Genomic DNA, 26113 nt, shown 5'->3' with positions numbered 1-26113 from the left:
AGACAGACGGAGGTGTTTATTCGCTGTGTTCATATCCAGAGTCAGCGGACGGGAATCTGACGGAGATAAAACAGAATCAGGGATGATGAATCTGTCTGATCTTTTAATGGAGCTGAACTCTGTTCAATATATCAGCAGTGTCTCAGTACAGTTTACCAGAGATCACATGATCAACTCTAAAACTCTTCTGTCATGTTTTCTTTCTCCTTCTCCAGGAAGAACATGAACACACTCAGTGAGTTTTTCTGCTTGTTTTCTCAGTGACTTACATTGTAGGAAGTCGTTCCTGGTCCTGGGAACAATGACTGTGGAAATCAACAGACATGAAGAGTGTGATTATCATGTCAAGAGAAAATGATCCCTGCATCCGTTCCTAAGACATTTCTAATATGATCTTCTACATGATATGAGATGATGGAGGATGATTTCTGAGAGCAGATGAATCTCCAGGACTTTACCTCTGTCAGAGATCTTCTTCTTCAGCTCCTCTTTGCAGAAATCCTCCAGTTTGTCTCTCAGCTGACGGACAGATTCTCTCACGCCATCAAAAGAGGAGAGAGAACTGAAGGGATTGTCATTGACGTCTGTAGATTCAGGAGGAGCTGAGAGAGACTGGAAACTCTACAGAAAACAGAAATCAAAGCTCATCACCTCCACACTTCAGCCAATAACCTGCACTACTGTCAGATTTGAGCGGCTCTTGTTGATCTTTAGTGACTCTCCTCAATCCAGCACTTTCACAGCATCAGCTTCATTCTTCTCATATTCATTATATCACATTAGAGCTACAAGTGCTAGCGTTTGACACTTACACTAAATGTGACGTTTCTAATCAAACATCTGCCAATAACAGATCAAGGTTGACATTCAGGGCCGTTTCTAGGCACAGGTGAACCAGGCGCTTGTCTAGGGTCCCACCAGCTGGAGGAGACGCCAATGAGCCAACGCCCGTTACCACGGTAACAATCACACCCTTTAGCAAACATTCACCACATGCTAAGCACATTTAAGCTCAATATTAGCTTAAGAAATACATGATTTTTATCAGAAATACAGTGATCATAAATCTAAATGTTTAGTGTTTTTAAATTATAAATTAAGAAAAATGACTGCAACAGTGAAATAAAGCAAATTTAAAAAGAAATGTCCAGAAAACATGAAAGGAGGTCAATAATATCCCAACATCTATCTCACATAATCATATCATTATCCTGATCAAGTGCCTCAGTCTCCATCTCAGCTGTGTTTATAACCATTATTTTTCTGTGTAAATTATGTCATTTGATTGGAAACAGCCCTATAGTGTTTTATTCTAGTTTAATTTATTGATCAAATTCAAGAATATAAAATTAAAGCTGAAGCATAGCCTATATTTAATAAGATTAGGGAAAAAATGCTTTTTATAAAAGTTAAAAATATCACAGATATGCAGATTCTTAGGTACAGTTTCTGTACCTAAAAATGTTTATTTTAATCCTATCCTTGTTCAATTGTATTTATTTGTGCAATTGCTAATTTCTTTATTTGTTCTTTTTTAATTAGTGTTTACTTATCTTTAATAATGCTTGACATTTATATTAGGCTTTTAATTTTAAACCATAGGCAAAAGTTGCTAGCCTGTTGACTTTTGTTCATGGTATTCAGCCACAATGAAATGTTTTGCAATAAAAGCCTAATAATAAATGTTGTTTTTTACCCTATTGAAATCCAAATTAGGAATCGGATTCGATAACATTAAAACGATACCCAACCCTAGTGATCGGGCAGCGAGTCTGACTGCTGATTATATAATAACCCAACACACAGATCAACGGCTCATTCTGCTCTCATGAAATGTTTCTCTGTGAGTCTCTTGTTCTTCTAGATCTCTGTTACCTGCAGGAAATGGACGTGATCCTGTGTGTGTGAAAGCTGCTCCAGCTCAGCGTCTCTCCTCCTCAGATCATTGATCTCCTGCTCCAGTCGCTCCAGTCGTCCTTCAGCTCGACTCACTGCAGTCTTTTCCTGATCTCTGATCCGCTGTGTGGCCTCAGAGCGGCTTCTCTCAATGGAGCGGATGAGCTCAGTGAAGATCCTCTCACTGTCCTCCACTGCTGTCTGTGCAGAGCGCTGTTAGGACACACATCACAATCACACAGTGGCTTCAGTGAGTCCTGACTGACACTTCTCAAACTTCTCTTCTTCTCCAGACTCACCTTATGAGCCTCCACAGCCTCTCTCAGCTGCTGAAGATCTTTCTCTCTCTGCTGGATTCTCTGCTGGAACGACCTCTGCGTCTCCTTCAGCCGCTTCTGCAGCACAAACCAATGACAGAGACGCCACTTTATACTGCGCACGCTAGAGCATCATGGGAGATTTTGTTTGGCCTGTGTTTATAATCCATTATAAGGATATTCTTAGTGCATTATAACACATGCATAATGCCTTATAAACAACCTTATGATGTGTTGTGTCATCTCATGAATAATCAGAACAACAGTAATAATACTTACCTATGTGTGGTTATAACTATAAAGATTATGATGATTTATGACACACAATGAAGATGATTTTATCCACTTAAGTTATAATAGGGGTATATATCCCATTAGGGGTGCACCGAAATTTCGGCTGCCGAAAATGTTCATGGCATTATCGGTTTCGGGCCGAAATAAAAAAAACAGCCGAAAACGTAAACCGAAAATGAATGGCATTCCCATTCCCACCGCCCCTCCCATCTGTGCACAAGCGCTTGTTTATACTTTCGTCTGGCTCCTCCCCAAACGGACGAGGCGTTTATACTCGACACGCTCGCCGCTGTGCTATTAAGTTTCACTCACGGTCGAGCTGTTATCACGCAACGCGTCTGCCTATCAAAGATGAAGCATGTCAGCGGTATGAGAACAAATAGATCGTATATAGTATCCAGCTGAACTACCCATTGCCAGAAGCGACAATCCCCTTGACTACTGGCGCGCGAACGAAGGCCGCTTTCCATTGCTTGCACGGATTGCACGCAGGTTATTTATCTGCCCCAAGCACCAGCACAAACAGTGACAGACAGACTATTCAGTGCAGCATCTCATGTTCTTAATGAGAACCATTCTGTGATTTTCTGTGCAGTTATTCAAATAATTGTAGATCTTTTTTTGCACAACTGTTAAAAAACTATTTTATTTGATGGAACATAAAACTTGAAGAATAATATTATTTGGTGTTATTATTTATATTTATTGTAAAAAATAAAAATATTTTAGGTTTTGTTATGTAACTTAATAAAAGTTTGATTTTGAGTATTGGTTTGTGTTTATTTTATTTTTTTATTTTCATTTCAGATCCATTAAAGGGTCACTTCAGTGGTTTAGCATTAGGCTTAATTATGGTACTTTCCCCCCTCATATCCCCCTGAGATGAGAGAATTATGCATTTTATTTCTGGAAAAATTCCTCCGATGACGCAAATATTGTCATTTTGCGTCATCGGAGGATTGTTTGGCCAGAGGCTAAAAACTACAGCCAGTAGATGGAGCTGTTCCGCATGTTATCAACCCGCCCATAGGGGAGAGATCTCACTCACAGAATGTAAATGCACTCGCGGCTCGACCTCTGGCATTCATAACCAGAGCGATGCAGAGCAAAGTGAGTGTTTCAACTTTTCAATGAATTCCTATGAAAGTTTAGCTTCCATATGCGATCTGAAAACGCACCAGACTGGCGCTTAACGTTACCTCAGCTCTGCTCAGCTCTTCGTGATGAAGGAAATCTGACACTGCTGCGTCTGTGAAGTGACTCTCGTTCGGCTCACTCACACTTTATTGTTAAAAACTTGTCTTTTCAATAGTGTATATTCTCTAACTGAACGAAATTATTGTATTATTATGAAGATCAAGAACAGAATTTTCATTTCGGTGCATCACTATATCCCATAGTTTCATATCTTTAACTTTCTCAAGTCTCATATCTTGACATTGTTTCCTTCAAGTAGCTCAGTTACTTTTAAAACAATGTAGCTTTTCCAGTAGCTAACTACTTTTTCCAGCAAGTAGCGGTGCAGCGCGACCAAAAGCTACATGCGGTTTTGTGTTTTGACGAGCCTGCAATGCATTGAAGCAGCACAGTGTTCCCTTTCAAGAGAACTGGAGCTGCGTCACTGCTGTGGGAACGGCTCTGCGTGATTGCGTCCTGAAGCACGTGTGTAACCAGTCCAATAGCAAGACCGAATGTCATAGGCGGGTGACGTCATAGACCCGGAAACTATAAGGAGCCCGTGAACACAAACAGAAACTAGCTTCTGTGCCTTCAGAGCACTCTGTGTAAATCGTTGTCCGTCAGTTCTTGTGTTTTTTTCCCTCTGTATTTCAAGGAATTTTCACCTCATACACAAAAAACATTATACTGACAAAGCAGACACATTTAAGTTAAAATGGCGAGCGAACAACCACAAACCTCTCTTTTCACTAAATGTGTTCATCCCTGCCCACGCTTCATCACGGTGGGGATACACATCAGATGTGTGTTAATGCATGGGAATGCAGCATGGACAGGTGGCTCTCGAGGGGGCTGCAGACCTGCCAACATGTACGCATTTTTCGTACTCGGCACGCATTTTGACCCTTTGGTACGCTTGTACGATTCGCTGCTCTCTATGTACGCATTTTGTTGCATCTCGCATTTCGCCGGTTTCAGGGCAATCTATGACGTTGATGCTGCTGCTGAGCCACAGCGTGTAAGTGGAGTGAAAAGCTTCCGGCCAATCAGAGCGCTTCATTTTAACCCTCCGCTTACATGCCCGCCCCTTCTAGCCAAATGCTTCGCGCCCGCACCGCGTGCATTCGTTTCAATTCAGTGCCTCAAGCAAGCCAGGCAGGCCGGATAAACTGCAGGCTTGCATACTGAACCGCCCCATAGAGATACGCTGTTGGCGGTTACAGCCGCGGATCGGGCGAATAACATGACGAAAAATTATATTTTAATTAAATTCGGGTGGCTGGCGGTTGAACCAATCAAATGAAAAAAATATATACATTGTTAAATATTGTTACAGTGCGTCGCGTCTCGCCACATCCAATGCAGAAAGCATTGCTTTCGTTTGAGGGTGCTCGCACCAGGTGTAGACAAAAAGTTACCTGATTGTGACAGATGGCCGAATTCACATGACACATTATAAATTAGCATTATAATCTGCCATAGCCTACCCTACAGTATCAAAAAGACCAAAGCCCTCTGATGCAGAGTGTCTTAATCTTGTCAGATTTTTTTAAACGCATGTAATATCAGTTTTTTATTAATGTTTCTGTGGCAGCCCTAGTGGCCACGGAGAGTGGCTGAACCTCACTGATATTAAGGAGAAAGATAAGAGTTTTCTGTTAGATGCGCCGCTGTCTCCAGAGGGTCTGTTTGGTGACGCCGTAACCACCGTCACAGACAAAACGAAGGCTGCGCTTTGCGGGTAAGACGGATCTGAGGACCGTCATTATTTCTAGGAAGGCTGCGTCGAAAAGGTCGGTCCCCTCCGAAGGCAGACGGTTTACACCTCAGCATACGGTGCCCGTCTCCCTTCGGTGCCTTCACAGGGTCGATCCGCTAACCCCAATACCGGGGTGTGGAGAGCCCTCACGAATCATCCGAGGATGGTTCGTGCCCTCTGAGGAGGGTCATAGCGCAGTCGGGCCAGTTGTTCCCTGCCGGTTCGCCGCTTCAGGGGGCTGCGCTTGCTGTGCAGAGTACATCGAGAGGCTGGTACCCTTAGTAGATTTTCTGGTAGAGTGGGAGAATCTTGCATATTATAAAGTGGGGGTATGCCATTCAATTCAGGTGTCGTCCTCCCAGTTTCAACGGGGTTCTGCCCACAGTGGTGGGCCCCTAGCAGGCTCTGGTTATGTCTCAAGAAGTACAGACTCTTCTGCTAAAAGAGGCTATAGAAATGGTTCCTCTAGCCAGCAGGGAGTCAGGGTTTTACAGCCAGTACTTCATTGTGCCAAAGAAGGATGGGGGGTTGCGGCCCATTTTAGATCTGCCCGTTCTCAATCGTGCTCAAGTTCAAGATGCTTTCACTCAAACAGATCGTGCCACAGATCAGGTCCGAGGACTGGTTTGTCACGATAGATCTAAAGGATGCATACTTCCATGTATCCATCCTTCCACAGCACAGATAATTCCTGAGGTTCGCTTTCGGGGGAGAAGCGTACCAATATTGGGTTCTTCCGTTCGGTCTAGGATTGTCACTCCGCACCTTCACGAAATGTGTAGATGCAGCTCTGGTTCCCATGCGCATGAAGGGGATTAGAATTCTCAACTACATCGACGACTGGCTGATCCTAGCGCAGTCAGCTCAGATGGCGGTTCAACATTGAGATGTTGTTCTCGCACACATGAGGAAATTATTGGCTGAGACTAAACTCCAAGAAAAGCGTTCTTTTGCCAACTACTTATCTGGGGGTCAGTTGGGATTCGATCACCATGCAGGCTCGCCTATCAAAGCCTCGGGTGGGTTTAATCCTCTCAGCAGTGAAAGGGGTGAAGCTAGACCATCCGCTCACTGTCAAACAGTATCAGAGACTGTTGGGTCTGATGGCAGCAGCGTCCAACGTGATTCCTTGCGGCCTGTTGGACATGAGACCGTTGGAGTGGTGGGAAATCCTTTTTTGCATTATCAAGGTCATGCGGCCATGCCTTCATGCCTTGGTGATGTGGAAACAGCCTTGGTTCTTGGTTCAAGGCCCAGTGTTGGGACCCCGTGTCGTTGAGTCACTCTAACAACGGATGCTTCTCTCACGGGTTGGTGGGCGACCATGAGTGGTCGCTCGGCCCAGGGCCTATGGCAGGACCAACATCGCTCCTGGCACATACATTTTATGGAAATGATTGCGGTGTTTCAGGCCCTGAGACACTTCCTGCCGGAACTCAGGGGCCATCATGTGTTAGTCTGCTCAGACAACACATTGGTGGTCTCTTATATAAACCATCAGGGGGGGTTGAGATCGTGCCTGTTATACAAGCTGGCTCTTCAGATCCTCCTTTTGGCCCAAGAGAAACTGCGCTCAATCAGGGCAGTTTATATCCCGGGGTATTTAAATGTGGAAGCAGACATCCTGCCAAGACAGGGGCCGAGGCCCGGGGAATGGAGACTCCACACCGAGGTGGTGGAGCTCCTGTGGGAGAACTTCGGCAGAGCGGATGTCGATCTGTTCGCATCATCAGAGACCGCTCACTGTCGTCTTTGGTTCTCCCTAATGCATCCAGCTCCCTTGGGACTGGATGCTATGGTACAGGAGTGGCTGAGGCTGTACGCATTTCCCCCGATCGCTCTGCTTCCGGAAGTTCTAGAGAGAGTGCGTCGGGACGGGGCCCGTCTTTTGCTAGTAGCCCCGTTCTGGCCAGCCCGAGTATGGTTCTCGGACATAGTGTCTCTCCTCGACGGCTCTCCTATGGAGATTCCGATTAGGAGGGACCTACTCTCTCAGGCGAGGGGAGCAATCCTGCACTCTCGTCCAGAGCGTTGGAATCTGAGGGGGCCTAGATCATGAGTTCAGGTCTCTCAACTGAGGTTGTGGAGACCATTCTACAGTCTAGAGCTCTCTCCACAAGGAAACTTTGTGCCTTGAAGTGGAAACTTTTCACTTCATGATGTGGGGACCACCAGTGGGACCCAGTTAACTGCCTGGTGGGTGCATTGCTGGATTTCCTGCAGGAGAGGTTCTCCACAGGGTTAGCTCCCTCCACAATAAAGGTGTATGTGGCGGCCTTAGCAGCTTACCACACTCCTGGCTATTGTTTTACAGTGCTTGTCTTTGGCCCTGTTTGAGTCAATTGAAGAGGTCCCTGAGAAGTTTCTCGCCTTAAAAGCATTATTTTCGCTCACTATCTCGTCTCTTAGAAGAATTGGAGACATTCAAGCTTTGTCTGTGGCACCCTCGTGCTTGGAATTTGCGCCCGGCATGGTTAAGGCTTTCTTATTTCCCAGACCGGGTTATATTCCCAAGGTCCCTACTAATGTTGTGGGACCTGTGATACTGCAGGCCTTTTGTCCTCCTCCCTTTCTGACGTCAGACCAGGAAACACTCAATCTGCTCTGCCTGGTTTGGGCGTTAGATGCTTATGTCCACAGAGCTGCCCTGTGGAGGAAAACTGATCACCTGTTTATGTGGTTTGGCCCACCCTCAAGAGAAGTGGGTGGTCGAGGCCATCACATTTGCTTATGAGGCGGCTTGTCAACCTTCACCTTTGGCTGTACGGGCCCACTCTACTAGAAGTATGGCGGCTTCTAAAGCATTGTTATCAGGGGCATCCCTGCAAGAAGTCTGTGATGCGGCGGGGTGGTCCTCTCCGCACACCTTTGTGAGGTTCTATGAAGTTGACTTCAACACCACCGCTGGAGTTAGGGTGCTTGTTCCGTAGCCAGAATGACGGGTTGGCATCTGGCTCGAATGGGGGCATGGGTATTGTCATTCCCACAGCGGTGACGCAGCGTCTCGTTCCCTATTCAGGGGACTAAGGTTACATACGTGACTCTGCGTAACCGCTGTGGGAATGACAATACCCATGCCCCCATACGAGCCAGATGCCCACCCGTCATTCTGGCTACGGAACAAGCACCCTAACTCCAGGGGTGGCGTTGAGGTCAAAATGACACATTTAATATTTTAAAAATGATTTTATTTACAACACGGAAATGCCTGGAACTCAAGGAAGTGTTGTGACGCATGACACAAAAAATAAAAGACTGACAATAGGGGTGTAACGGTACACAAAACTGACGGTTCGGTACGTACCTCGGTCTTGAAATCACGGTTCGGTACGAGTTCGGTACAGCTGTTTTACAAAATTGCTTTTTATTTATTTTTTATATTTAACTGGTTTACTGAAGAAGAAAAAAAGTGTCTGCCCTTGAATGAATTAAATTATATGTAAAAGTTTATTGAATATATTTCTGTAAATTATATAGGGAGCCCTTACTTGCACATTAATATTAAAGGTTAACAACAGAGCCCAAACTATTAGCCTACATTCAGTGGCTATTTATTTTTAGGTATAATAATCAACACTCAAATAACACATTGTATGCAAACATGTAAACTTCACACAAGGCAGTTTTTGCAATAACTTCTAAATCTAATTATAAAATAGTTTTTTTCTCCAATTCGTTGTTGAAATATAATAATTTATACACAGTGTCTGTCATTTTCATGACAGGTTTATTTAACATGCATGAAATAATCAAGACATCACTAGGTAGAATATAATGAATATAACGGCTAATATAGAGCATATATTTAGTGAAAGAGTTGATTTCTCTAGTGAATAAAATTCTGTGGACACTGAATGTCTGCCTGAGGTAAATGTGATGCTAACGTTACAAGACATTGTTTAGTTTACAAGCAGTTATATTGAGGTCTTTCTGCAGTTGAAACACTGATTTAGTGATTACACCACATATATACATGACAGTAAGTTGTAATGTATCCTCAGCATACCTTCAGATGGTCATTCATGTTTATTCTTTAGTAAGAGATGATCGATCGCCTTCACAGATGATCGCGTGCGCATCGCGCGGCCGCTTGAACTGTGATCAGTGACCAGTCGCGCCACATAGAGCGTCAAAACGGCATTTATCGTTTGAATTTCGTGATAAAATGGACTGAATACTTAATATGTTCGTGTGGGAACTCGGACTGAAGTGAGTTCCGTGCTTAAAACAAGCCGACTGTGAACTGTTAAAGATTGCACCCGGAAACTGTTCGGTAACGTTACACGCGTGCACCGAACCCACCCCCGAAACAAAAACTCTCCGGTTATACGCGATTCACATAAATGACCCAATTGACCAAGAAAACGGCGATTGTTGCCGAAAAGCGACAAGTTTGCAGGTGCGCACAGCGGTGACGCAGCATCTCGTTCCCTATTCAGGGAACTACGGTTACATACGTAACCGAGACGTTTTCTTCTTATTTGATCTCATACCAAAATCGTGCTTTACCGCCATCTATTGTTTCATCGCGCATCTTGTGGCTTTACAGTTCACAGAGAAGAGATCGTCTGATGCTTCTGTAAAGGATGTGTACATATATATATATATATATATAATCTATCCCACCAGTTTTATAAAGAACCTGAAAGATCACTGATGTCGTGTTTGCATCATTGCACTGGCAAAGCATCTGTCAATTGAACAGAAAACAATATTGCGATATAGTTTAGTGCACTTATCCCACGGCAAAGGCTCTGATCTAATAAATAGGTTGCATGGGTTTCAGAATGAAGTGCACTACTCCTGTGTACCCAAGTTTCTTATATTTTGTTCTTGCATTGATGTGACATGACATTTGTAGCGATTTTGCACTTTGACAGTCAGTTTGAGACTACATTTGAGTATTGTATATTTGAATAGTTTACAAAATAAAACTTTACTCTTATCATAATTGTGTTGTTTTAAAACACACTTAAAACATTCTTCATTAACGGTTATTCAGTTATTTGTAAATATGCAATTTAATTGTAAAAAAAAAATATATATATATATATATATATATATATATATATATATATATATATATATATATATATATATATATATATATATATATATATATATATATATATATTTCAAAGTAGTTTCGATGTAGCTAGCTACATTTTGGTAGTAACTTCTAGTGTATCTAACTACTTTTTCAGAAGGGTAGCTTGACTGTAGTTTAACTTCTTTGATTTATAAGTAGCTTGTCAAACTACAGTTTCAGAGTAGCTTCCCCAACACTGAATTATACTTTATTTATAGATGACGATGATTTATATCACACAATGAAGATGATTTTATCCACTTAAGTTATAATAGATTATATATCCTATAGTTTCATATCTTGAACTTTCTCAAGTCTCATATCTTGACATTGTTTCCTTCAGATCTGCACCGTCTCAAACTACATCTTATGAGTCTTTTACTGCTTAAAGTGACACAAACAAAGTCTTCTCTTAACATCTGTACGCTCAGCGGTGAAAGTCCACTTCCAGCTCCTGTTGACTTCTGCTGACGTCTGCAGTGTGAATGATGTTTCCTGATCATATGGTGCCAGTATAAATAGTGTCAGCATTATTTGATCAGTGTGTGATTTCATACCTGTTTCTCTGTCCTCTGTGCTGCGGCTGATACAGTGTCGTGGTTTTTATGTTCGTCCATCAAACACAGCAGACATATAAACTTCTGGTCCGTGCGGCAGAAAACCTCCAGGAGTTTATCATGTGTTTGGCAGATCATCTCCTGCAGTCGTCCAGTGGCATCGGTCACTTTATGTGGCTTACGGGAGTGATAGTCCTCATGACGGTCAAAATGAGTTTGACAGTAAGACTCCAGACACACCAGACAGGACTTGACGGCTTTGTGTTTTCTTCCAGTACAGATGTCACACTGCACATCTCCAGCTCCAGCGTAACAGTCAGCAGGAAGTTTAGTCTTCTTCAGTTTCTCCACCAGTTCAGCCATCATGGTGTTTTTAGCTAAAGCAGGTCTTGGACTGAAGGTCTGTCTGCACTGAGGGCAGCTGTAGACTCTCATCTGATCCTCCTGATCCCAGCAGCCTGTAATACAGCTCTTACAGTAACTGTGTCCACACAAGATGGTCACTGGATCCTTCAGGAGATCCAGACACACTGAACACATCAAATCCTGAGCAAATCTGGCTTCTGCCATTTTACTGAATGAATACAGAGACACAAACACACACCAGCTCGACTACACTTCAGTTTCTCTTTCCCTGAAGTCATGTGATTTCTGCTTCCTGGTTGTGTGTTTGAGTGAGTGTGTCCACAGCTTTAACCAGCAGATGTCCTCAGCACGCTGTGTTTGGAGTGAATCTAGCTCGTGATCTAACACTGAGTTTAGCTGATAGTCAATATAGTGGAATAAAAACACCTTCCCTCAGTTTCACAGACGAGGCTTAAGTCTAGTCTCAGACTAAAATGCGTGTTTGAGCTGTTTTAACTGAAAGCATATTTTAACCCCTTAGTGTCAAAGATCGCGACGGCCCCAGATTACTGTTGTTCAACATTCACTGCTCGTTAAAACATCACACTCTTACTTCATCTGGACAAACTCAGTATCATTAGACAGATTAAAGACTCCAGCTTCGATATTTGACCACTGTTTATGATAAAAACTGGGTTGCAGTGTTTGCTGCATTAATTTCTTAATTTATGTCAGGAGTACATAATAATGGATCTGTAATGAACAATATTTTGAATGGAATATAACACGCAAATGAATTCTCTCTCGTCTGCTGCAGTTCAGTTCACACAGCTCGCAAATAACAGATTTTAGTTCAGCTAGTAAAAAAAAGCACATATTTGGAGAAATATTGATTTATTATCACGTTTGCAAAATATTTTGTCATACAGAATACCATTTCTATTCATTTCTCACTGAATTATCCGATCTCCATTCAGCTGAAACATGTACACAGTTCTCTCTGTCTCTCCTCTTCCTGATTTGCGTCAGATATGAGTAATCACGCGCTCATTCGATATCTGGAGCTGTCAATCATCTTAGGTGCTCAATACTGCCCTTTCTGCGTGATGCTCTTCTGTCTGTTTACTTCCTCTCTGTGAAGAACGAACCAATTCTACATTTCTACACATGAACGAAGAAGCTAATAAACACACGTCAACTATGGCATAAGGTTTTTGTGTGATTTTTCATGTGATTTTGGCTATTTTATTTCAATAATGGATGTTTACATTATAACTGCTAGCAGATGTAGCGATGAGCTACATATAAAATGCTAAATATAACGTTTTAACATCACCATATGAATGAAATCCCCATTATATCGCAACAGGAAGCTAATACAAACACTCAATGGTGGTCTAAAGTGACATTTTGAGTGAAAGTGTAATTTTTGTTATGTAGTTTGATGCTAACCCTAGCTCTAATGCACCTGTTGGACCAGGAGCTTTGTCTATTTTGTTACAATAATTCACATAAGGTTCCAAGGATGTGTTTTAGTTTTTTTTTTAGAAAGACTTCAGATAATATGTGGATTACTGTAAAGTGCTGTTATATGGGCCATTCTTACCAGCATAAAGGCTGTAATGGCTTTTAATAATGGCTATAACAAACAAAAGAATAACGATTACAGTATAATGAGGATTAAGTCTCATCCCAGATAGCCACTGGACACTGTAACGGAACAGGGCCGCAACCGCAAAACGATAGAGCCGGGTCTGGCCCGCATCCGCCTCACGGACTCGTTCCTGAGTCCAAACGCACATCGGGCCGAAGCCGTTTCTGGTCTGTTTTTAGGGGTTGTTGCGGATATGTGCCAGCGCCGATCCAGCACCGCCTGATCATCCCGTTACAGATGCGTAACGAGTGCGTGAAACGATTCCGCCTGCCTGAGCTGTGCCGGATGTGTTACGATTCCGCTTAAATCACCACTGGATTGTTATTTTGCCTTATTTTCGGCACTTTTGTCAGTTAGGGTATCATAGTAACCTACCTAGGCATAGGCCTACATTTTTCACAGTCTGTGGAATGTCCAGAAAAAAAATTTCAGCCTTGGCTATAAATAAAAAGCTTGACTTGACTTGATAAAGGCTAGTTTCAGTTGGAGCAATGCGTATAGGCCTATAGGCTATAGCTGAAATAAATCGTTTTAATGATTAAAATGCATACTAAAACAACGTGAACAAAGTTAACAAACACAAAATGAATGACCACAAATTCATAGATTTAATTATAAAAACCGAACAACAAAGTCATGAACATTGTCAACAATTAACACAGAACACAGTCAACAACAAACACAGAATTAATGGATAAAAAAACCGCACATGCTATTAACACAACGTGAAAAAAAAAACATGCACTTAAACAAAATCACTAGGTGGGTGCTGTGGCAGCGGTTGCTGTTGCTGCTCCTGCTGCTGACGGGCCAGTCTCTCCTGGCGCCCTCCTCTCCTGTCCGCCGAAAGGGCAAACCACCTTATTGCATGCCTCCATATTTCAGCTTCTGTTGCTGTAGCTGTCAGTGCGCATTTGCGCACTGCACCTGGAAAACAGCATTACTGATTAGGTTGAATGAGAAATTTGGATCAGTGCTAGGCCTACATGACGACAAAACAGGCAGACGTATATTGCATTTGCTCAAAATGAAGATAGGCCCATCCTTCTAATTTGGCCTACTTCTATAACGGTTTGTGCATTAGTTGATGGAGCTGTAATAAAATAATAGCCTAATAATAAAAAAAAAACTGGTCATGTAAAACTCAATAAGACAAATTAACTATATCTAACCATTGAGGTTAAGACGTAGCCCCAATTAGGCCTAATAGTAATAAAAAGAATAAGAAGAATAAACAGAAGGCATTATTGTTGGTGTATGCTGTTTTACAAAGACGTCAAAACTGGAAGAATTGAATCAATGGAAATCTGTGCGGGAAGGATCGATTGTCATCCTCTTTTGTAAAGATAGCCTACGGTATAGGGTTGTGCCGATGGACGATGATGCCACGCCCCCGTTGCGAGTGCGACACATACTAATCCTCTTCTATAGTATTAGTTAAACTAAAAACTTAGCAGGGATTGCTCTGTAAATTAAATTGAGAATGTAACAAATGCATATATGCTATTTTATATACTGTAGTCTATGCCAGATATATATAGCCTACATTTTGAAATCATTTGAGGCTGAAACATCCATAAGCATGCGTGTTTATTTTAGCACTTCTGTCAGTGAAACAACACCGCCTATAAAACCATAATCCCCTGCGAAAATGGCGACGTGAGTGAAGATTTGGGAAAAGAAACGAGATGTCCATGTCCATTGGCAGTGGCGCAAAAAGTGGGTATGCGCTATATGTATCCAAACAGACTAAAGAACGTGCTCTTTTTCCTTGGTGTTCTTAAATGTGCATGCTCACTTTTTAGGGCACACCTCTTATAAAGTAAAGTTACATATTGTTGACCATCTTTTTAAGTAATTACACTATTTACCACGATACACTACTGTTATAGAATTAAATGAAATCAGTATCAACAAAATCCATCTTACCGTTTATCAAAATCCACTTACACTGTAATTACAATTGCCTAAATAATGTAATGAGATTTTTAGATTTATGTTCTAAATATAATATTTCATTTATAGAAATTCCAGGCCTATGAAACTATAAACTGCCAGTATAGTTGGCGGCGTGAGTGGATTCTAAAATCATCAACTAATTCGTTCTAACCGACTGTTCAAAAACGGTGAATTATTCGAGAACGAAACCTATACTTTGTTTGAATCTATTTTTGTTGGAAAAATAGAGCAAAACTGTAAAAAATTATAACTTGTTGGTAATTGAACTGTTGTATAAAATTCATATCGCATTTTGCAATCATGCTGATATAGGCTACTCTGGAAAATAGCACTCTTGCTCGTATGATATTGCTTAATTCATAATTTCCTCTTTAATTACTTTCAAACTAATGTTATTTTTATGTTTGTTATTAGCCTATTTTTTATGAAAATACAACAACAATAAAATAGTACAGTAAAACAAAACTCGCGTAGGCCTATATTAAACTTTTGTTAAAAAACGAATAAGACGGATGACATAAAATGGCTATAACCGAATTATAACAAATACATAAAAGATATTTGGAATTCCCCTTTAAAACGGGGAACCCTCAGTTTGTGGTTTGTGTTTTTTTATTATTAACAAAAGTGATCTTGTGCTTATGCCTCCGCTATCGTCCTGTCAATCATCTCGCTCGCGGCTATGATTACAGTTACAGTAAAATTTTAATTCACCATCATCGGTTCCCAGCCTCAGCCGATCTGCATGACAGTTTTTGCAATGACCATTAATACAAGATAAATGGTTAAGTGAAAAGACACGCCATGTTACAATTTAGTAGGAACTAAAGCGCTCTAGAATGTTTGGTAGCAACATTGTTACTAGTATTGGGCATCGAGAACCGGTTCCTACTTGGAATCGTTATACAAATTCTGATTCTTTTCTTTCTTTTGGTTTCTTTATCAATGGGGGGCGCCAAAATTGTTGCTGCATACCCCTCTGGCACTGGGTAGTTGCGCCCCTGTCCATTGGGATAAAATGGACTATAGGCCTATTGTTAAAATTCACGGAAAATCGAGTTACCAGATCCAGATCGCAAAACAGAATGAAAAGGTGCTATGTGACCATTATTTCCTTTCTAGGCTAAATAAAGCTTTGTGCTTCACTCCTCTGGTAATATTCACGTGAAACAGCATTCACATACAAAACACTGGGTTAGTAAAATAACCAAATAATTTTTTAAAAAGTAGAAAATAGTATTTATGTAAAGAGATATATTAAAATAAAAAGAGCTCAACTCTTAAGTGGAAGGAACCTATTTTTTCCCCTCACGTGCAACCTAGCGGATAAGTCATTATTTGGGTTAGTAAAAATAATGAAACGATAGTTTTAAAGGGGTGGTAAACCACGATTTCACTATTCTAACTTTAGCTAGCGTGTAATGTTGCTGCTTGAGCATAAACAACATCTGCAAAGTTACAACGTTCAAAGTTTAAAGCAAAGGGAGATATTTGCTTTTAAAGAAATCAGTTTCTAAGAACTACAGCAAACGGCCAGTAGGCGACTACACACATTCCTCCAGGGCTTGCTGACATCACCAGGCCCAATATTTACATAAACCCCTCCTCCGAGAATATTAAATGGGGGGGGGGGGGGGGGGGGGGGGTGAGGCCATTTTGTATCGCGGCGCTGTTGTGGTATAGTTAGGCTGGAGTGTTGTTGCCGCGATGCCGAGGAAACGCTGTTATTTTCATCCGGATTGCAGGTCTGGGGTACTTGCTCTGTTCAGCCTTCATAGGGACGGGGGTGCGTTGCAGAGCGTTTAACATACAGCATGTTATATGCACGTGTGTTTGAGTCAGCGGGGAATCAGGCGCGCGCAGGGCTCCCTGCAGAGGAGATCTAACATCTAAGCACATCTAACAGAGGAAAACATCCACCGTCTTCGCGATTTCAATGCCAGATTTGCACAACGTCAGCTGCGTGAAAAAAACACTGCCGGTGCGTGGATGCACGACGCGCGCGCTGCACATTTCACGGAGGACAACACAAACTTCCACAAACTTCGCGAGTTCAATACAGGATATGCACAACGGCTTGTCCTGAAAGCTGGATTTACAAACAGAAAGCTGTTTACGGGCCACAACCTGTAAGTCTGATTTATTTTTCATCGATGTGTTTTCCTGTAATAGGTTGTAGGAAGGAAGTAAACAGATGACAGCGCTGTTCTACAAACCAGTCTGTTAAATGCTCATTCATACTTAACGTTATCCGACGAACACCTAACGTTACAAACATTAACGTTAAAATCTCAACAGCGAACCTGACATTAGTGTAAATGATTCTTTGATTAGAGCTTTTATGTATTGTTTATCTTCAGGCATGCTAAACATGGTTCTGTGTGTGATTTGGCTAACTTACTAAAGTCAGTGCTTAGTGTTCGTTTTGGGTTAACGTTAGTTCTTGCGACAGATATTTGGCTATAATCGTTCTAAAAATACAAAAGTTAAAGTGCCATTCAGTAGCGATCATTATAGATCCGCAGTCTTTACTCTCGAGGACTGAACAGGTTCTGCTCGATCATCTTCACTCAAATGTTCTGGGTCTGATTCGGGCTCAGATTGGTGTGGTTTTATTGACGCCGTTGTTTCTAATACCGAACAGCCTCCGGTAAGGGGCGTGACGTTTCCGACGTGCACTGCGGTTAGCGAATAACAACACACTGGGCCAGCTAACCAATCAGAGCCCATCGTGTATTTTTGAGGGACTGGCTTCATACAACCCGGAAAGCATCAGACCGTTTTACAAGGAGGGACAGAGCAGTGTAGAATAAAGGTCAAATATATGACAAATAAGGCAATTTTTTTTAAAGCGAAGCATGAACACATGTTACAGTGCACCCCACAAACACAGCCAAGCCTTCAAAACAATGTGTTTTACCACCCCTTTAACTTTTAATTTTGTTTTTCATGAGAGCAAAGAAATAGACACACATTCTCTCATATATCCATATACACACACACATCTACAGACACACACACACACACACACACACACACACGTTTGTGCAACCTAGCGGATAAGTCATTATTTGGGTTAGTAAAAATAACGAAACGATAGTTTTAAGTAGAAAATAGTATTTATGTAAAGAGATATAGTATACCCCCCCTATTAATGAATGTGTTCATTAATAGCTTTGATGCCTTCAGTGAGAATCTACAATGTAAATAGTCATGAAAATAAAGTAAACGCATTGAATGAGAAGATGTGTCCAAACTTTTGGCCTGTACTGTATATACTATATAGCCTACGTATTAGTATAACAATCAGTTTTGACTGCAGACTTTTGAGTGAATAAATACTAATTCACTAAGGGCATTTGAAGCAATAGCCTACTTACGGCTGAGGAGGGTCCGTGATGCCATCCTGTGGAAGGCCCTCTTCTTGTTCACACCCTTCCAATTAATTGTTCGGGAAAGGGGGCAGGAAAACAGGTATGACAGAATGTTCCATGTCACCCTCTTCAAATCCACACCCCCGACAGCAGACAGAGTATTCACCTAGAGGCATGAAGATAGTGGTTGGATCACAGTTGCACAAGTTTTTAAACAGGTAAGCAACTTTTTTAACAGTTTTTATTTCACAATTAAGACATGTGGGCAATTGGATGATGCTTTTATCCAGGGCTGGATTTCCCAAAACCTTCTTAACACTACGTCGTTCTTAAGTGTTTCGTTCTTACGTGTTTCCTGAAACAATCTTAGTTAAGAATACCTTCTGTAAGTCCTACTTTCGTAAGGTTGGTCTGGACACACTCTTAGCCAGTGTTGGGAATAACGGCGTTATAGATAAACGGCGTTACTAACGGAATTACTTTTTTCAGTAACGAGTAATCAAACGAATTACTGTTTCTTCCGTTACAACGCCGTTAGCGTTACTGAGGAAAAAAATGCGGCGTTACTATAATTGAGCTCATTGAAGCGGTTTCATCCGAACAGGCTCTCTGTCAGTCGGACCTGCAACGTGCGTGTGTGTGTGTGTGTGTGTGTGTGCGCGCGCTAGCCATGCGTGTTGGGGGTTGGGTTGGGTGGTACACATAACTGATGATGATTGGTGGGTTGGAGACAAGGTTGAGGTTGATAGGTTGAGTTCACACACACACACACACACACACCTATGACACACACGCATATGCACAGTCAGCGATGGCAGTCCAACGACTTCAAAAGTAGCTTTCGCAAACTGGAAGTATAAGCTCTACTTTTCCCTCGTTGAGGTGAAAGGTAATAATGTTTATGTAACGTGCAGCTTATGCCCAGGAAGAAAGAGTCTCTCCCCGTCGGTGGCCAGTAATTCTAATCTAATGAAGCCTCACATCATCACAGCCACAACATTAGTGGCTAAAAACCCAGGTGATAACATGACCTCCACTACCAGAGGAGTAGTAAAGAAGTACTGATACTATTTACACAATATTTACACTATAGTAGGTCTACTGATAATATTTACACAATATTTACACTATAGTAGGTCTACTGATAATATTTACACAATATTTACACTATAGTAGGTCTACTGATAATATTTACACAATATTTACACTATAGTAGGTCTACTGATAATATTTACAATAATGTATTGAATTTGATAGGTGTCTCTCACATTGTCCCACAGCAACATTATGTACATTAATGTACAATGTTTTATAATAATCATTTATTCTATTTAGTGTCCAATTCATTCATTTAACATATTTAATATTGGGGGCATCCAAGTTATTTAACATATATGAACATTTGAAGAAAAAAAAAAGTAACAAATTAGTTACTTTCCCTGGCAATTAGTTACTTTTATAATGATGTAACTCAGTTACTAACTCAGTTACTATTTGTAAGAAGTAACTAGTAACTATAACTAATTACTTTTTTAAAGTAATGTGCCCAACACTGCTCTTAGCTATACCTTATCATTATTGACAGTTCATTTTCACTAGTGGCCACCACTGTGCAAAAAGCTTCTTTACATGTCAGTCTATACGAATATAATTCTGAAGTTGTAATATACACACCCAGTGTTCAATTAGGCTAATTTAATTATTATTATTTTTTTATGCAAGGATTAAAATTGTCATTACACTAATGGTTGTTAGCTTTTAAATTATATTATCCATAGGTACATCAGCTGGCAAACCATTGTGTAGTCTGTTTAAAGGGAATGATTGTGGAGGGGAGTTTGGTCAAACTATGGCAGCGATACAGCGAATATTTGTGCTAAATCAAAGACGCCGCCGTCCGCGGAGCCATTTCTATGTGCACTATTTCATCCGTGAAAACTTTAGTCCCTGTCCAAAGCTGCAATTCAAAATTAATTTCGCCAACCACGACAGCAAATTCAGCAGCTTTTAGATCTTGTTGGTCTGACTTTTTCAAGACAAACTCGACGGAGCGCCCGAAATTCAGCTGCCGCCACTCTACTCTTTCTTTCTTTTTTTTCCGCTGTAGCTGTTGATTATGTTTCGCGTGTTGTACCTTTATTGAGTAGGTCATCCAATAACAGAAATTAGTGATTTACACCAATAATGTTATGCGGGCAATCAACTCTGCTTGTGGAGTAAATGAAGACTATGGTAAAATATGATCATATAAATGGCATACTGCCCGTTAGTGGGTTGATGCATGATACCTTTGGGCATAAGAGGTTGCAGGTTCGCACAATCATTTGAAAATTATATAAATTATCCACGGGTTTGAATTTAGTTTGCAATTTGGATTATATTTATAAGATCTCACAAGTCCTGATAAATGCAATTTAAACTATTTCTGAAGTGCTTCTATTATAAAGAACACCGCTGTCTCACATAACGCAGTTAAACAGCCCCTGCATAGAGTGATTCATCGATTTTTGAGCCATTGATAAACAAATTCAGCACCGCCGCCACGGACAGAACCTGCTAACGTTGCACTTAAGAAGGTATACCTTAAGCAACCTCCTAAGGTATAGTTCGGGGAACACGCCTAGAAATGGGATACCTTTAGTTAAGTTACCTTTAGAGTCTTCGTAGTGTGCTAAGAGACAACGTTATCGGGAAATGCAGCCCATAACATTCAAGTTACATAATCATAAAGAGCTTAGTCTAGCAATAAATATTACTTTAGATTAATTCGATTACAGTTACATCATCATAAAGAGCTTAGTCTACTGTAGCAATAAATATTACTTTAAATTATTTAGATTTAGTGTAAGATGAAACAAGTGTCTTGAGTACAATGAGAACATATTGAGGGAATATGCTTACAAGGGCATGTTTCTGCCTATCGTTGGCAGGGTCCGCCAGCCAGGCCTCAGAGCGGTCCAGCTCTGCATCTGATTCCAGGGGGAATTGAAATTCCCCGGACCACTCAAAGGCTGCTGGTTGGAGGCCGTTATTGACCTTGGCCATGAGCAGGTTCACGGTGGTGGCGAGTTGGGCAACCTGCTGCTTTAGGTTTTCCAAAAGCAATAGGCCATGTAGCTGAGCCGCTGAAACATTGTGAATGTTGAAAAAAAAAACTTGTTAATCTGGAGAAAAGACTCAAAAGAAAATAAATAATACACACAATGATGGTCAATAAAATCAACCCACAGCTGCACACTATACTGTATATATATACAGTACAGGCCAAAAGTTTGGACACACCTTCTCATTCAATGCGTTTCCTTTATTTTCATGACTATTTACATTGTAGATTCTCACTGGCTACTTTAAAGAAACTAGAATATAAGACATGTTTTCAGTTATTTCACACTTTTTGTGTACATAATTCCACATGTGTTCATTAATAGCTTTGATGCCTTCAGTGAGAATCTACAATGTTAATAGTCATGAAAATAAAGGAAACGCATTGAATGAGAAGATGTTTCCAAACTTTTGGCCTGTACTGTATGTATATATATGTATGTATATATATATGTATGTATATATATGTATGTATATATATGTATATATATATATATATTGTAAACATTGTTAACACTCTTTTTTTTATTTCTTACGTGTGCAAGGAATTGGCGGTTTCACGGCCAACTCTGAAGGTTGGCTTGAAGAGGAGGTGACCTCCAGGCTCTCCACCACCGCTGGCTAATTGAGGGAAGGTATGTAAATGTTAAAATCAGAAAACAAGAAAAAAAAAAAAGTATATATACAGGATATTTATTGTACACATGTACTTGTAAATTTGTATGAAAAAGTCACCATGTGAATAGGGGAAGCCCATATTAATGTCAAACACTGGACTCAAGTGTTGAGGTGGTGGTGGTGTTGACTGTTGCGCTGAGCTATTGATTACTAGATGACCATTGAGGGAAAAGGATAACAAGAGAGGCAGATTGTCAGACAAGGAGAGAAATGAACAGGACAGAACATCACCTTTGTATTTTCATTTGTATTGTAATTTTGCTACAGAGCATGATTCCTACCATTGAAGGGGTCTGACTCCCTCCTCACATTCCAGCTTATGTCTGTAAAGGTTTCCTGTCCTGTGTTGTCCAGAGACTCCTGACCCATGTCCACTGCGATGTCCACTTTTGGATAAAGGGATAACCGTGAATCAACATATTGCAGTGGTACAAATCACTGGACTGTACATTGTTGCAGTTGGCAATCAATTCAAAACTTACAGAAGGGGGCTGGAGGGAGACTAGGAAGGGTAGCGCTAATAGCGAGAGGTTGAGGCCGAGGCCGAGGCCGAGACTCTGGTCTTCTTTTTGGAGTCTGCTCAGTTTCTGAGTCAGTACTGCCGTTTTCAAATCCTGGGTAACTAGTGAAGACAGAGGTCAAATTGTAATGACAAGGCAAGAGCATCATTCAATGGGCAGGCATGAACAAAGGCTTTTTTTTGTACCCTAAACCCATCCCCAGCCATAGCTTTTGCGGTACAACAATTATCTATAATGTACATACTGTGTCGCTTTTCTTCTCCTTTTTGCCATTGAGCCCTCATCCTCTGACTGGAGGACTGACGTTCCATTTCTGTTGTAGTCCTTCAGCTTTTGCCTTGCCTTACTGAAGTCATCTACTATTATAAAAAAAATAAAAAAATAAAGAAAGACAGATATGGAGATAATTAAGGACAAAGGAAGTAAGGCATAACTGTTGTCCTAACATGGAAAGACATAGAATTACCCTGTTTGCTTGTTTATTTACCTTTTTCAAAGAGTGTTCTTATTTTGAAGACTTTCCAGCCAGGGCCTGGCATTTCATGCCTCTTTATGGCCTTTTGGGTTTTTTCCTCGGAAATGAATGCTGGCCAAAAACATTCATCACCTTTAACCCATGACCTCGGCACAACTTCTGTAATGTCCTCGTCGAGGAAAATTACTCCACAAAATGTCTTTTAAAAATCATTGTGGAAAAAATAAGATGATTAAAAAAGAACTGAACTGAACTGAACTGAACTGAACAGAACTGAACTATGATTTTCAAAAATAAAGTCTAGTCCTTCATATGAAACAACGGTATAACCACCATTGCCTCATTGAAAGGGACAGCCATGCATTTTTGTGTGAAAGATGACAGTTTGGAGAATTTTATCTCATGGCCTAGGTCAGCTGGTATCACAATGTTTAAAATGTCAGAATTAAAAGGATAGGTAAAAAATGTTTCAACCATCCCATACTGTCTGTAGGCAATTATGATATCACCGTGACAGTCAATTATGTTAATTATTTGATACACATTTTTGCCCATCAGAAATGTGTTGTTTCGACATGTTGTGGTCATGGTGAACCTGTCTGATATCAGTTCGTCATACTGGTGGCAGATCAAGTTTGGTACTGGTATAGGGCCTCGGGCATGTTCTTTGCACAATTTGATGGGCTGGTCACTTGTAACACCACCATTTAATCCCTCGGACAGGCGTCTGATTATTTGGGCCAGGGGATTTGAGGGTTTGCGTACAAAACCCTTGAATTTTTGCAAATAATTTTCGTATGGAAAGGATGATATAACATCCAGATTGCCAAAATGTTTTGCATCCTGTGCAAGATGGGTCAACCCATGCACATTGTATACAAGCTGATCATTTCCATACAGGCGGGCAAAATGTTCCACAAAAGCATGAAGGAGGCTGTTGGCATATTCATTGTACTTTCTGGCAAAGAAAGGGGAGACCAGCATTGCCATGGCTGTCGACAGCAGCAGGAAGTTTGGATATAGATCAGGTCTTAACACCTCACGCAACACCACCAGCCCTGTGTATAAGAGAAACTGACGGAACTCCGTCGCCTTCCACCTATCCACTTCGTTCAGTGCTCTTGGCCTTCTAGCAAATTCCGAAGTAATGTGGGGTCTTAAGCTTAGAAGATTTCTGGATATTCTGTCCACGTCTCTCCCTGGTACACGGACAGTCAGAGGACCTTTCATCCACAGAGAGATAAGGCGCCTTACCACCCCCAAGCACACCAGGTGCATGTAGTCCAGTGGGACTTGGGACACCAAACCAAAATGTACATTTGTGAAGGCATGAGGACCATGGTGGTGTTCCTCATCCTCCTGCCTGGCAAATGCCTCATCAGACCGTGTTTGGCTATTCATGAGGGGGTATGTCATGCGGTGGTTCAGGTACACCCCACTCTGAATACACTTGTCACAGCCATAGTAACCGTTAAAAGCCTTTGTGACTTTCACAAAGGATTTTGCCGGTGCGTCACAGATCATTGAATGAACTTTTAAAGTGAGCCTTTTCCCCTCAAATGTAAACCCCTCCTGTAATTGTGAGAGTTCATTTGCCAAATCTGTGAGATACATTTTTGATGACTCAGGTTTCTTTATACCTGAGTACATCCCGATGACTACAGGTTCTTTCATGGGTACTCCAACCAATCTACCTAAAATGGGCCACAACTGAAGACCTGAACTTTTAAAAAGTGGCAGGCCATCCACTGACATTTGAAGATGTAAACAACATCCATCGACAAGCTTGTCTTTCCACTGGGAAAGGGTATGTTTTAACGCCTCAATAATGCCAATGTAGTGGTATAGGCCACCGCAGAGCTCCCTAACAGAATAATCTCTTCTTGTGTTAAGAAGAGTTCGTGCATCTTTTGGCAAGTCACAGTGGTGCACCGTTAATATTGCCAAGAGAGCCGAAAGTGCAATATGGGAAATACCATATGTTAATGCCCAGTTGGAAAGGCGATTTCTGAGTTTTTCTGGTTCCTCCCAGTCAGATATGTCTTCTACATCACTATCATCTTGATAATAAGATCTATCCACTGGGTCAGACACAACAGCTGCCATTGGATCTAATCCAAGATTTTCTTCCATGATTTCATTTTCAGGTTCTGCAACATCATCTGTTGGAGACCCAATATCTCTGGGAGGAAGTGTGGCTGCAGGTGTTTCCTGGCCGATATCAATTAACCTTCTATTAAGGTCCACCCTGGCTCTTCTCCTCAACGCTGAACTGGAAACAGGTGTCTTGCGTCTATTCATTTTTTACATTTAGGTAACTATCTCAACTGTAAAATGAATAATAATAATTAAAAAAAAGTATGGAGTTTGGAATGGAATGAAAATCTGAGTTTTATACCTTCGTCTCAACAGTTTGCATCATGTTAGCAGCATCTGGAAAAAGAAATGGAAAGTATGTTGTAAGTTGTTGTCTTACTTAATTGTATTTATTATGTGACTGTACAAGTTTCCTGGTTTATCAAAAATAAAGATTTGGTAACAAGTATAACATTTATTTTTCTATCCCTCTATTGGTCTATATCTATTTATCCATCTATCCATCTATCCATCTATCCATCTATCTATCTATCTATCTATCTATCTATCTATCTATCTATCCATCTATCTATCTATCTATCTATGGCTGACTCAGGAGACTCACTTTTGTTTACAAGAAAATGAAAGTAAAATACCAATAACAAAATTGGGTAACACTTTTTTTTTACAGTGTCCTTGTTACATATGTTACATGTACTTACCATAGTAATATCAGTAAATTATGCATAATTACATGCAACTAACCCTCAAACAAATCCTAATCCTACCCTAACACTATAGTAAGTACATGTTGTTAATTATTATTACTCAGTACTTA

General features: G+C 41.0%; 2 protein-coding genes across 5 annotated transcripts in view; both read right to left on the bottom strand.

The window, feature by feature from the left end:
• Positions 1–11737, bottom strand: part of LOC307129434 (tripartite motif-containing protein 16-like) — a 16982-nt gene extending 5245 nt beyond the window's left edge. For all 4 annotated transcript variants that reach the window (XR_013816898.1, XM_079821839.1, XM_079821838.1 and 1 more), the window contains exons 1-6: positions 11092–11737; positions 2196–2291; positions 1876–2109; positions 459–621; positions 270–305; positions 1–56 (exon numbers count right to left, since the gene is read on the bottom strand). The exon at positions 1–56 is cut by the window's left edge. Coding sequence is in view for 3 of the 4 variants with exons in the window: in XM_079821839.1 (XP_079677965.1) it covers positions 1–56; positions 270–305; positions 459–621; positions 1876–2109; positions 2196–2291; positions 11092–11661 (1155 nt within the window). In the remaining variant the exon portion in view is untranslated. The remainder of the gene's footprint in view (positions 57–269; positions 306–458; positions 622–1875; positions 2110–2195; positions 2292–11091) is intronic.
• Positions 11738–13676: 1939 nt separating this feature from the next.
• Positions 13677–24433, bottom strand: LOC307129440 (uncharacterized protein). Its single transcript, XM_079821847.1, has 9 exons — positions 23212–24433; positions 22969–23083; positions 22686–22825; positions 22485–22589; positions 22261–22353; positions 22062–22146; positions 21325–21548; positions 18430–18589; positions 13677–14017 (listed from the first exon to the last, which is right to left on the bottom strand). Exons 1-7 carry the CDS (start codon positions 23261–23263, stop codon positions 21452–21454), a joined length of 687 nt encoding a protein of 228 aa, XP_079677973.1. The 5' UTR covers positions 23264–24433; the 3' UTR covers positions 13677–14017; positions 18430–18589; positions 21325–21451.
• Between the last annotated feature and the right edge of the window lie 1680 nt (positions 24434–26113).

The sequence above is a fragment of the Gobio gobio genome (genome assembly GCF_949357685.1).
Source record: "Gobio gobio genome assembly, chromosome: 7".
In the NCBI taxonomy this organism is placed as follows: Eukaryota; Metazoa; Chordata; class Actinopteri; order Cypriniformes; family Gobionidae; genus Gobio; species Gobio gobio.
Note: the sequence above shows the minus strand (reverse complement) of the source record. Positions and strands in the feature narration are given on the sequence as shown.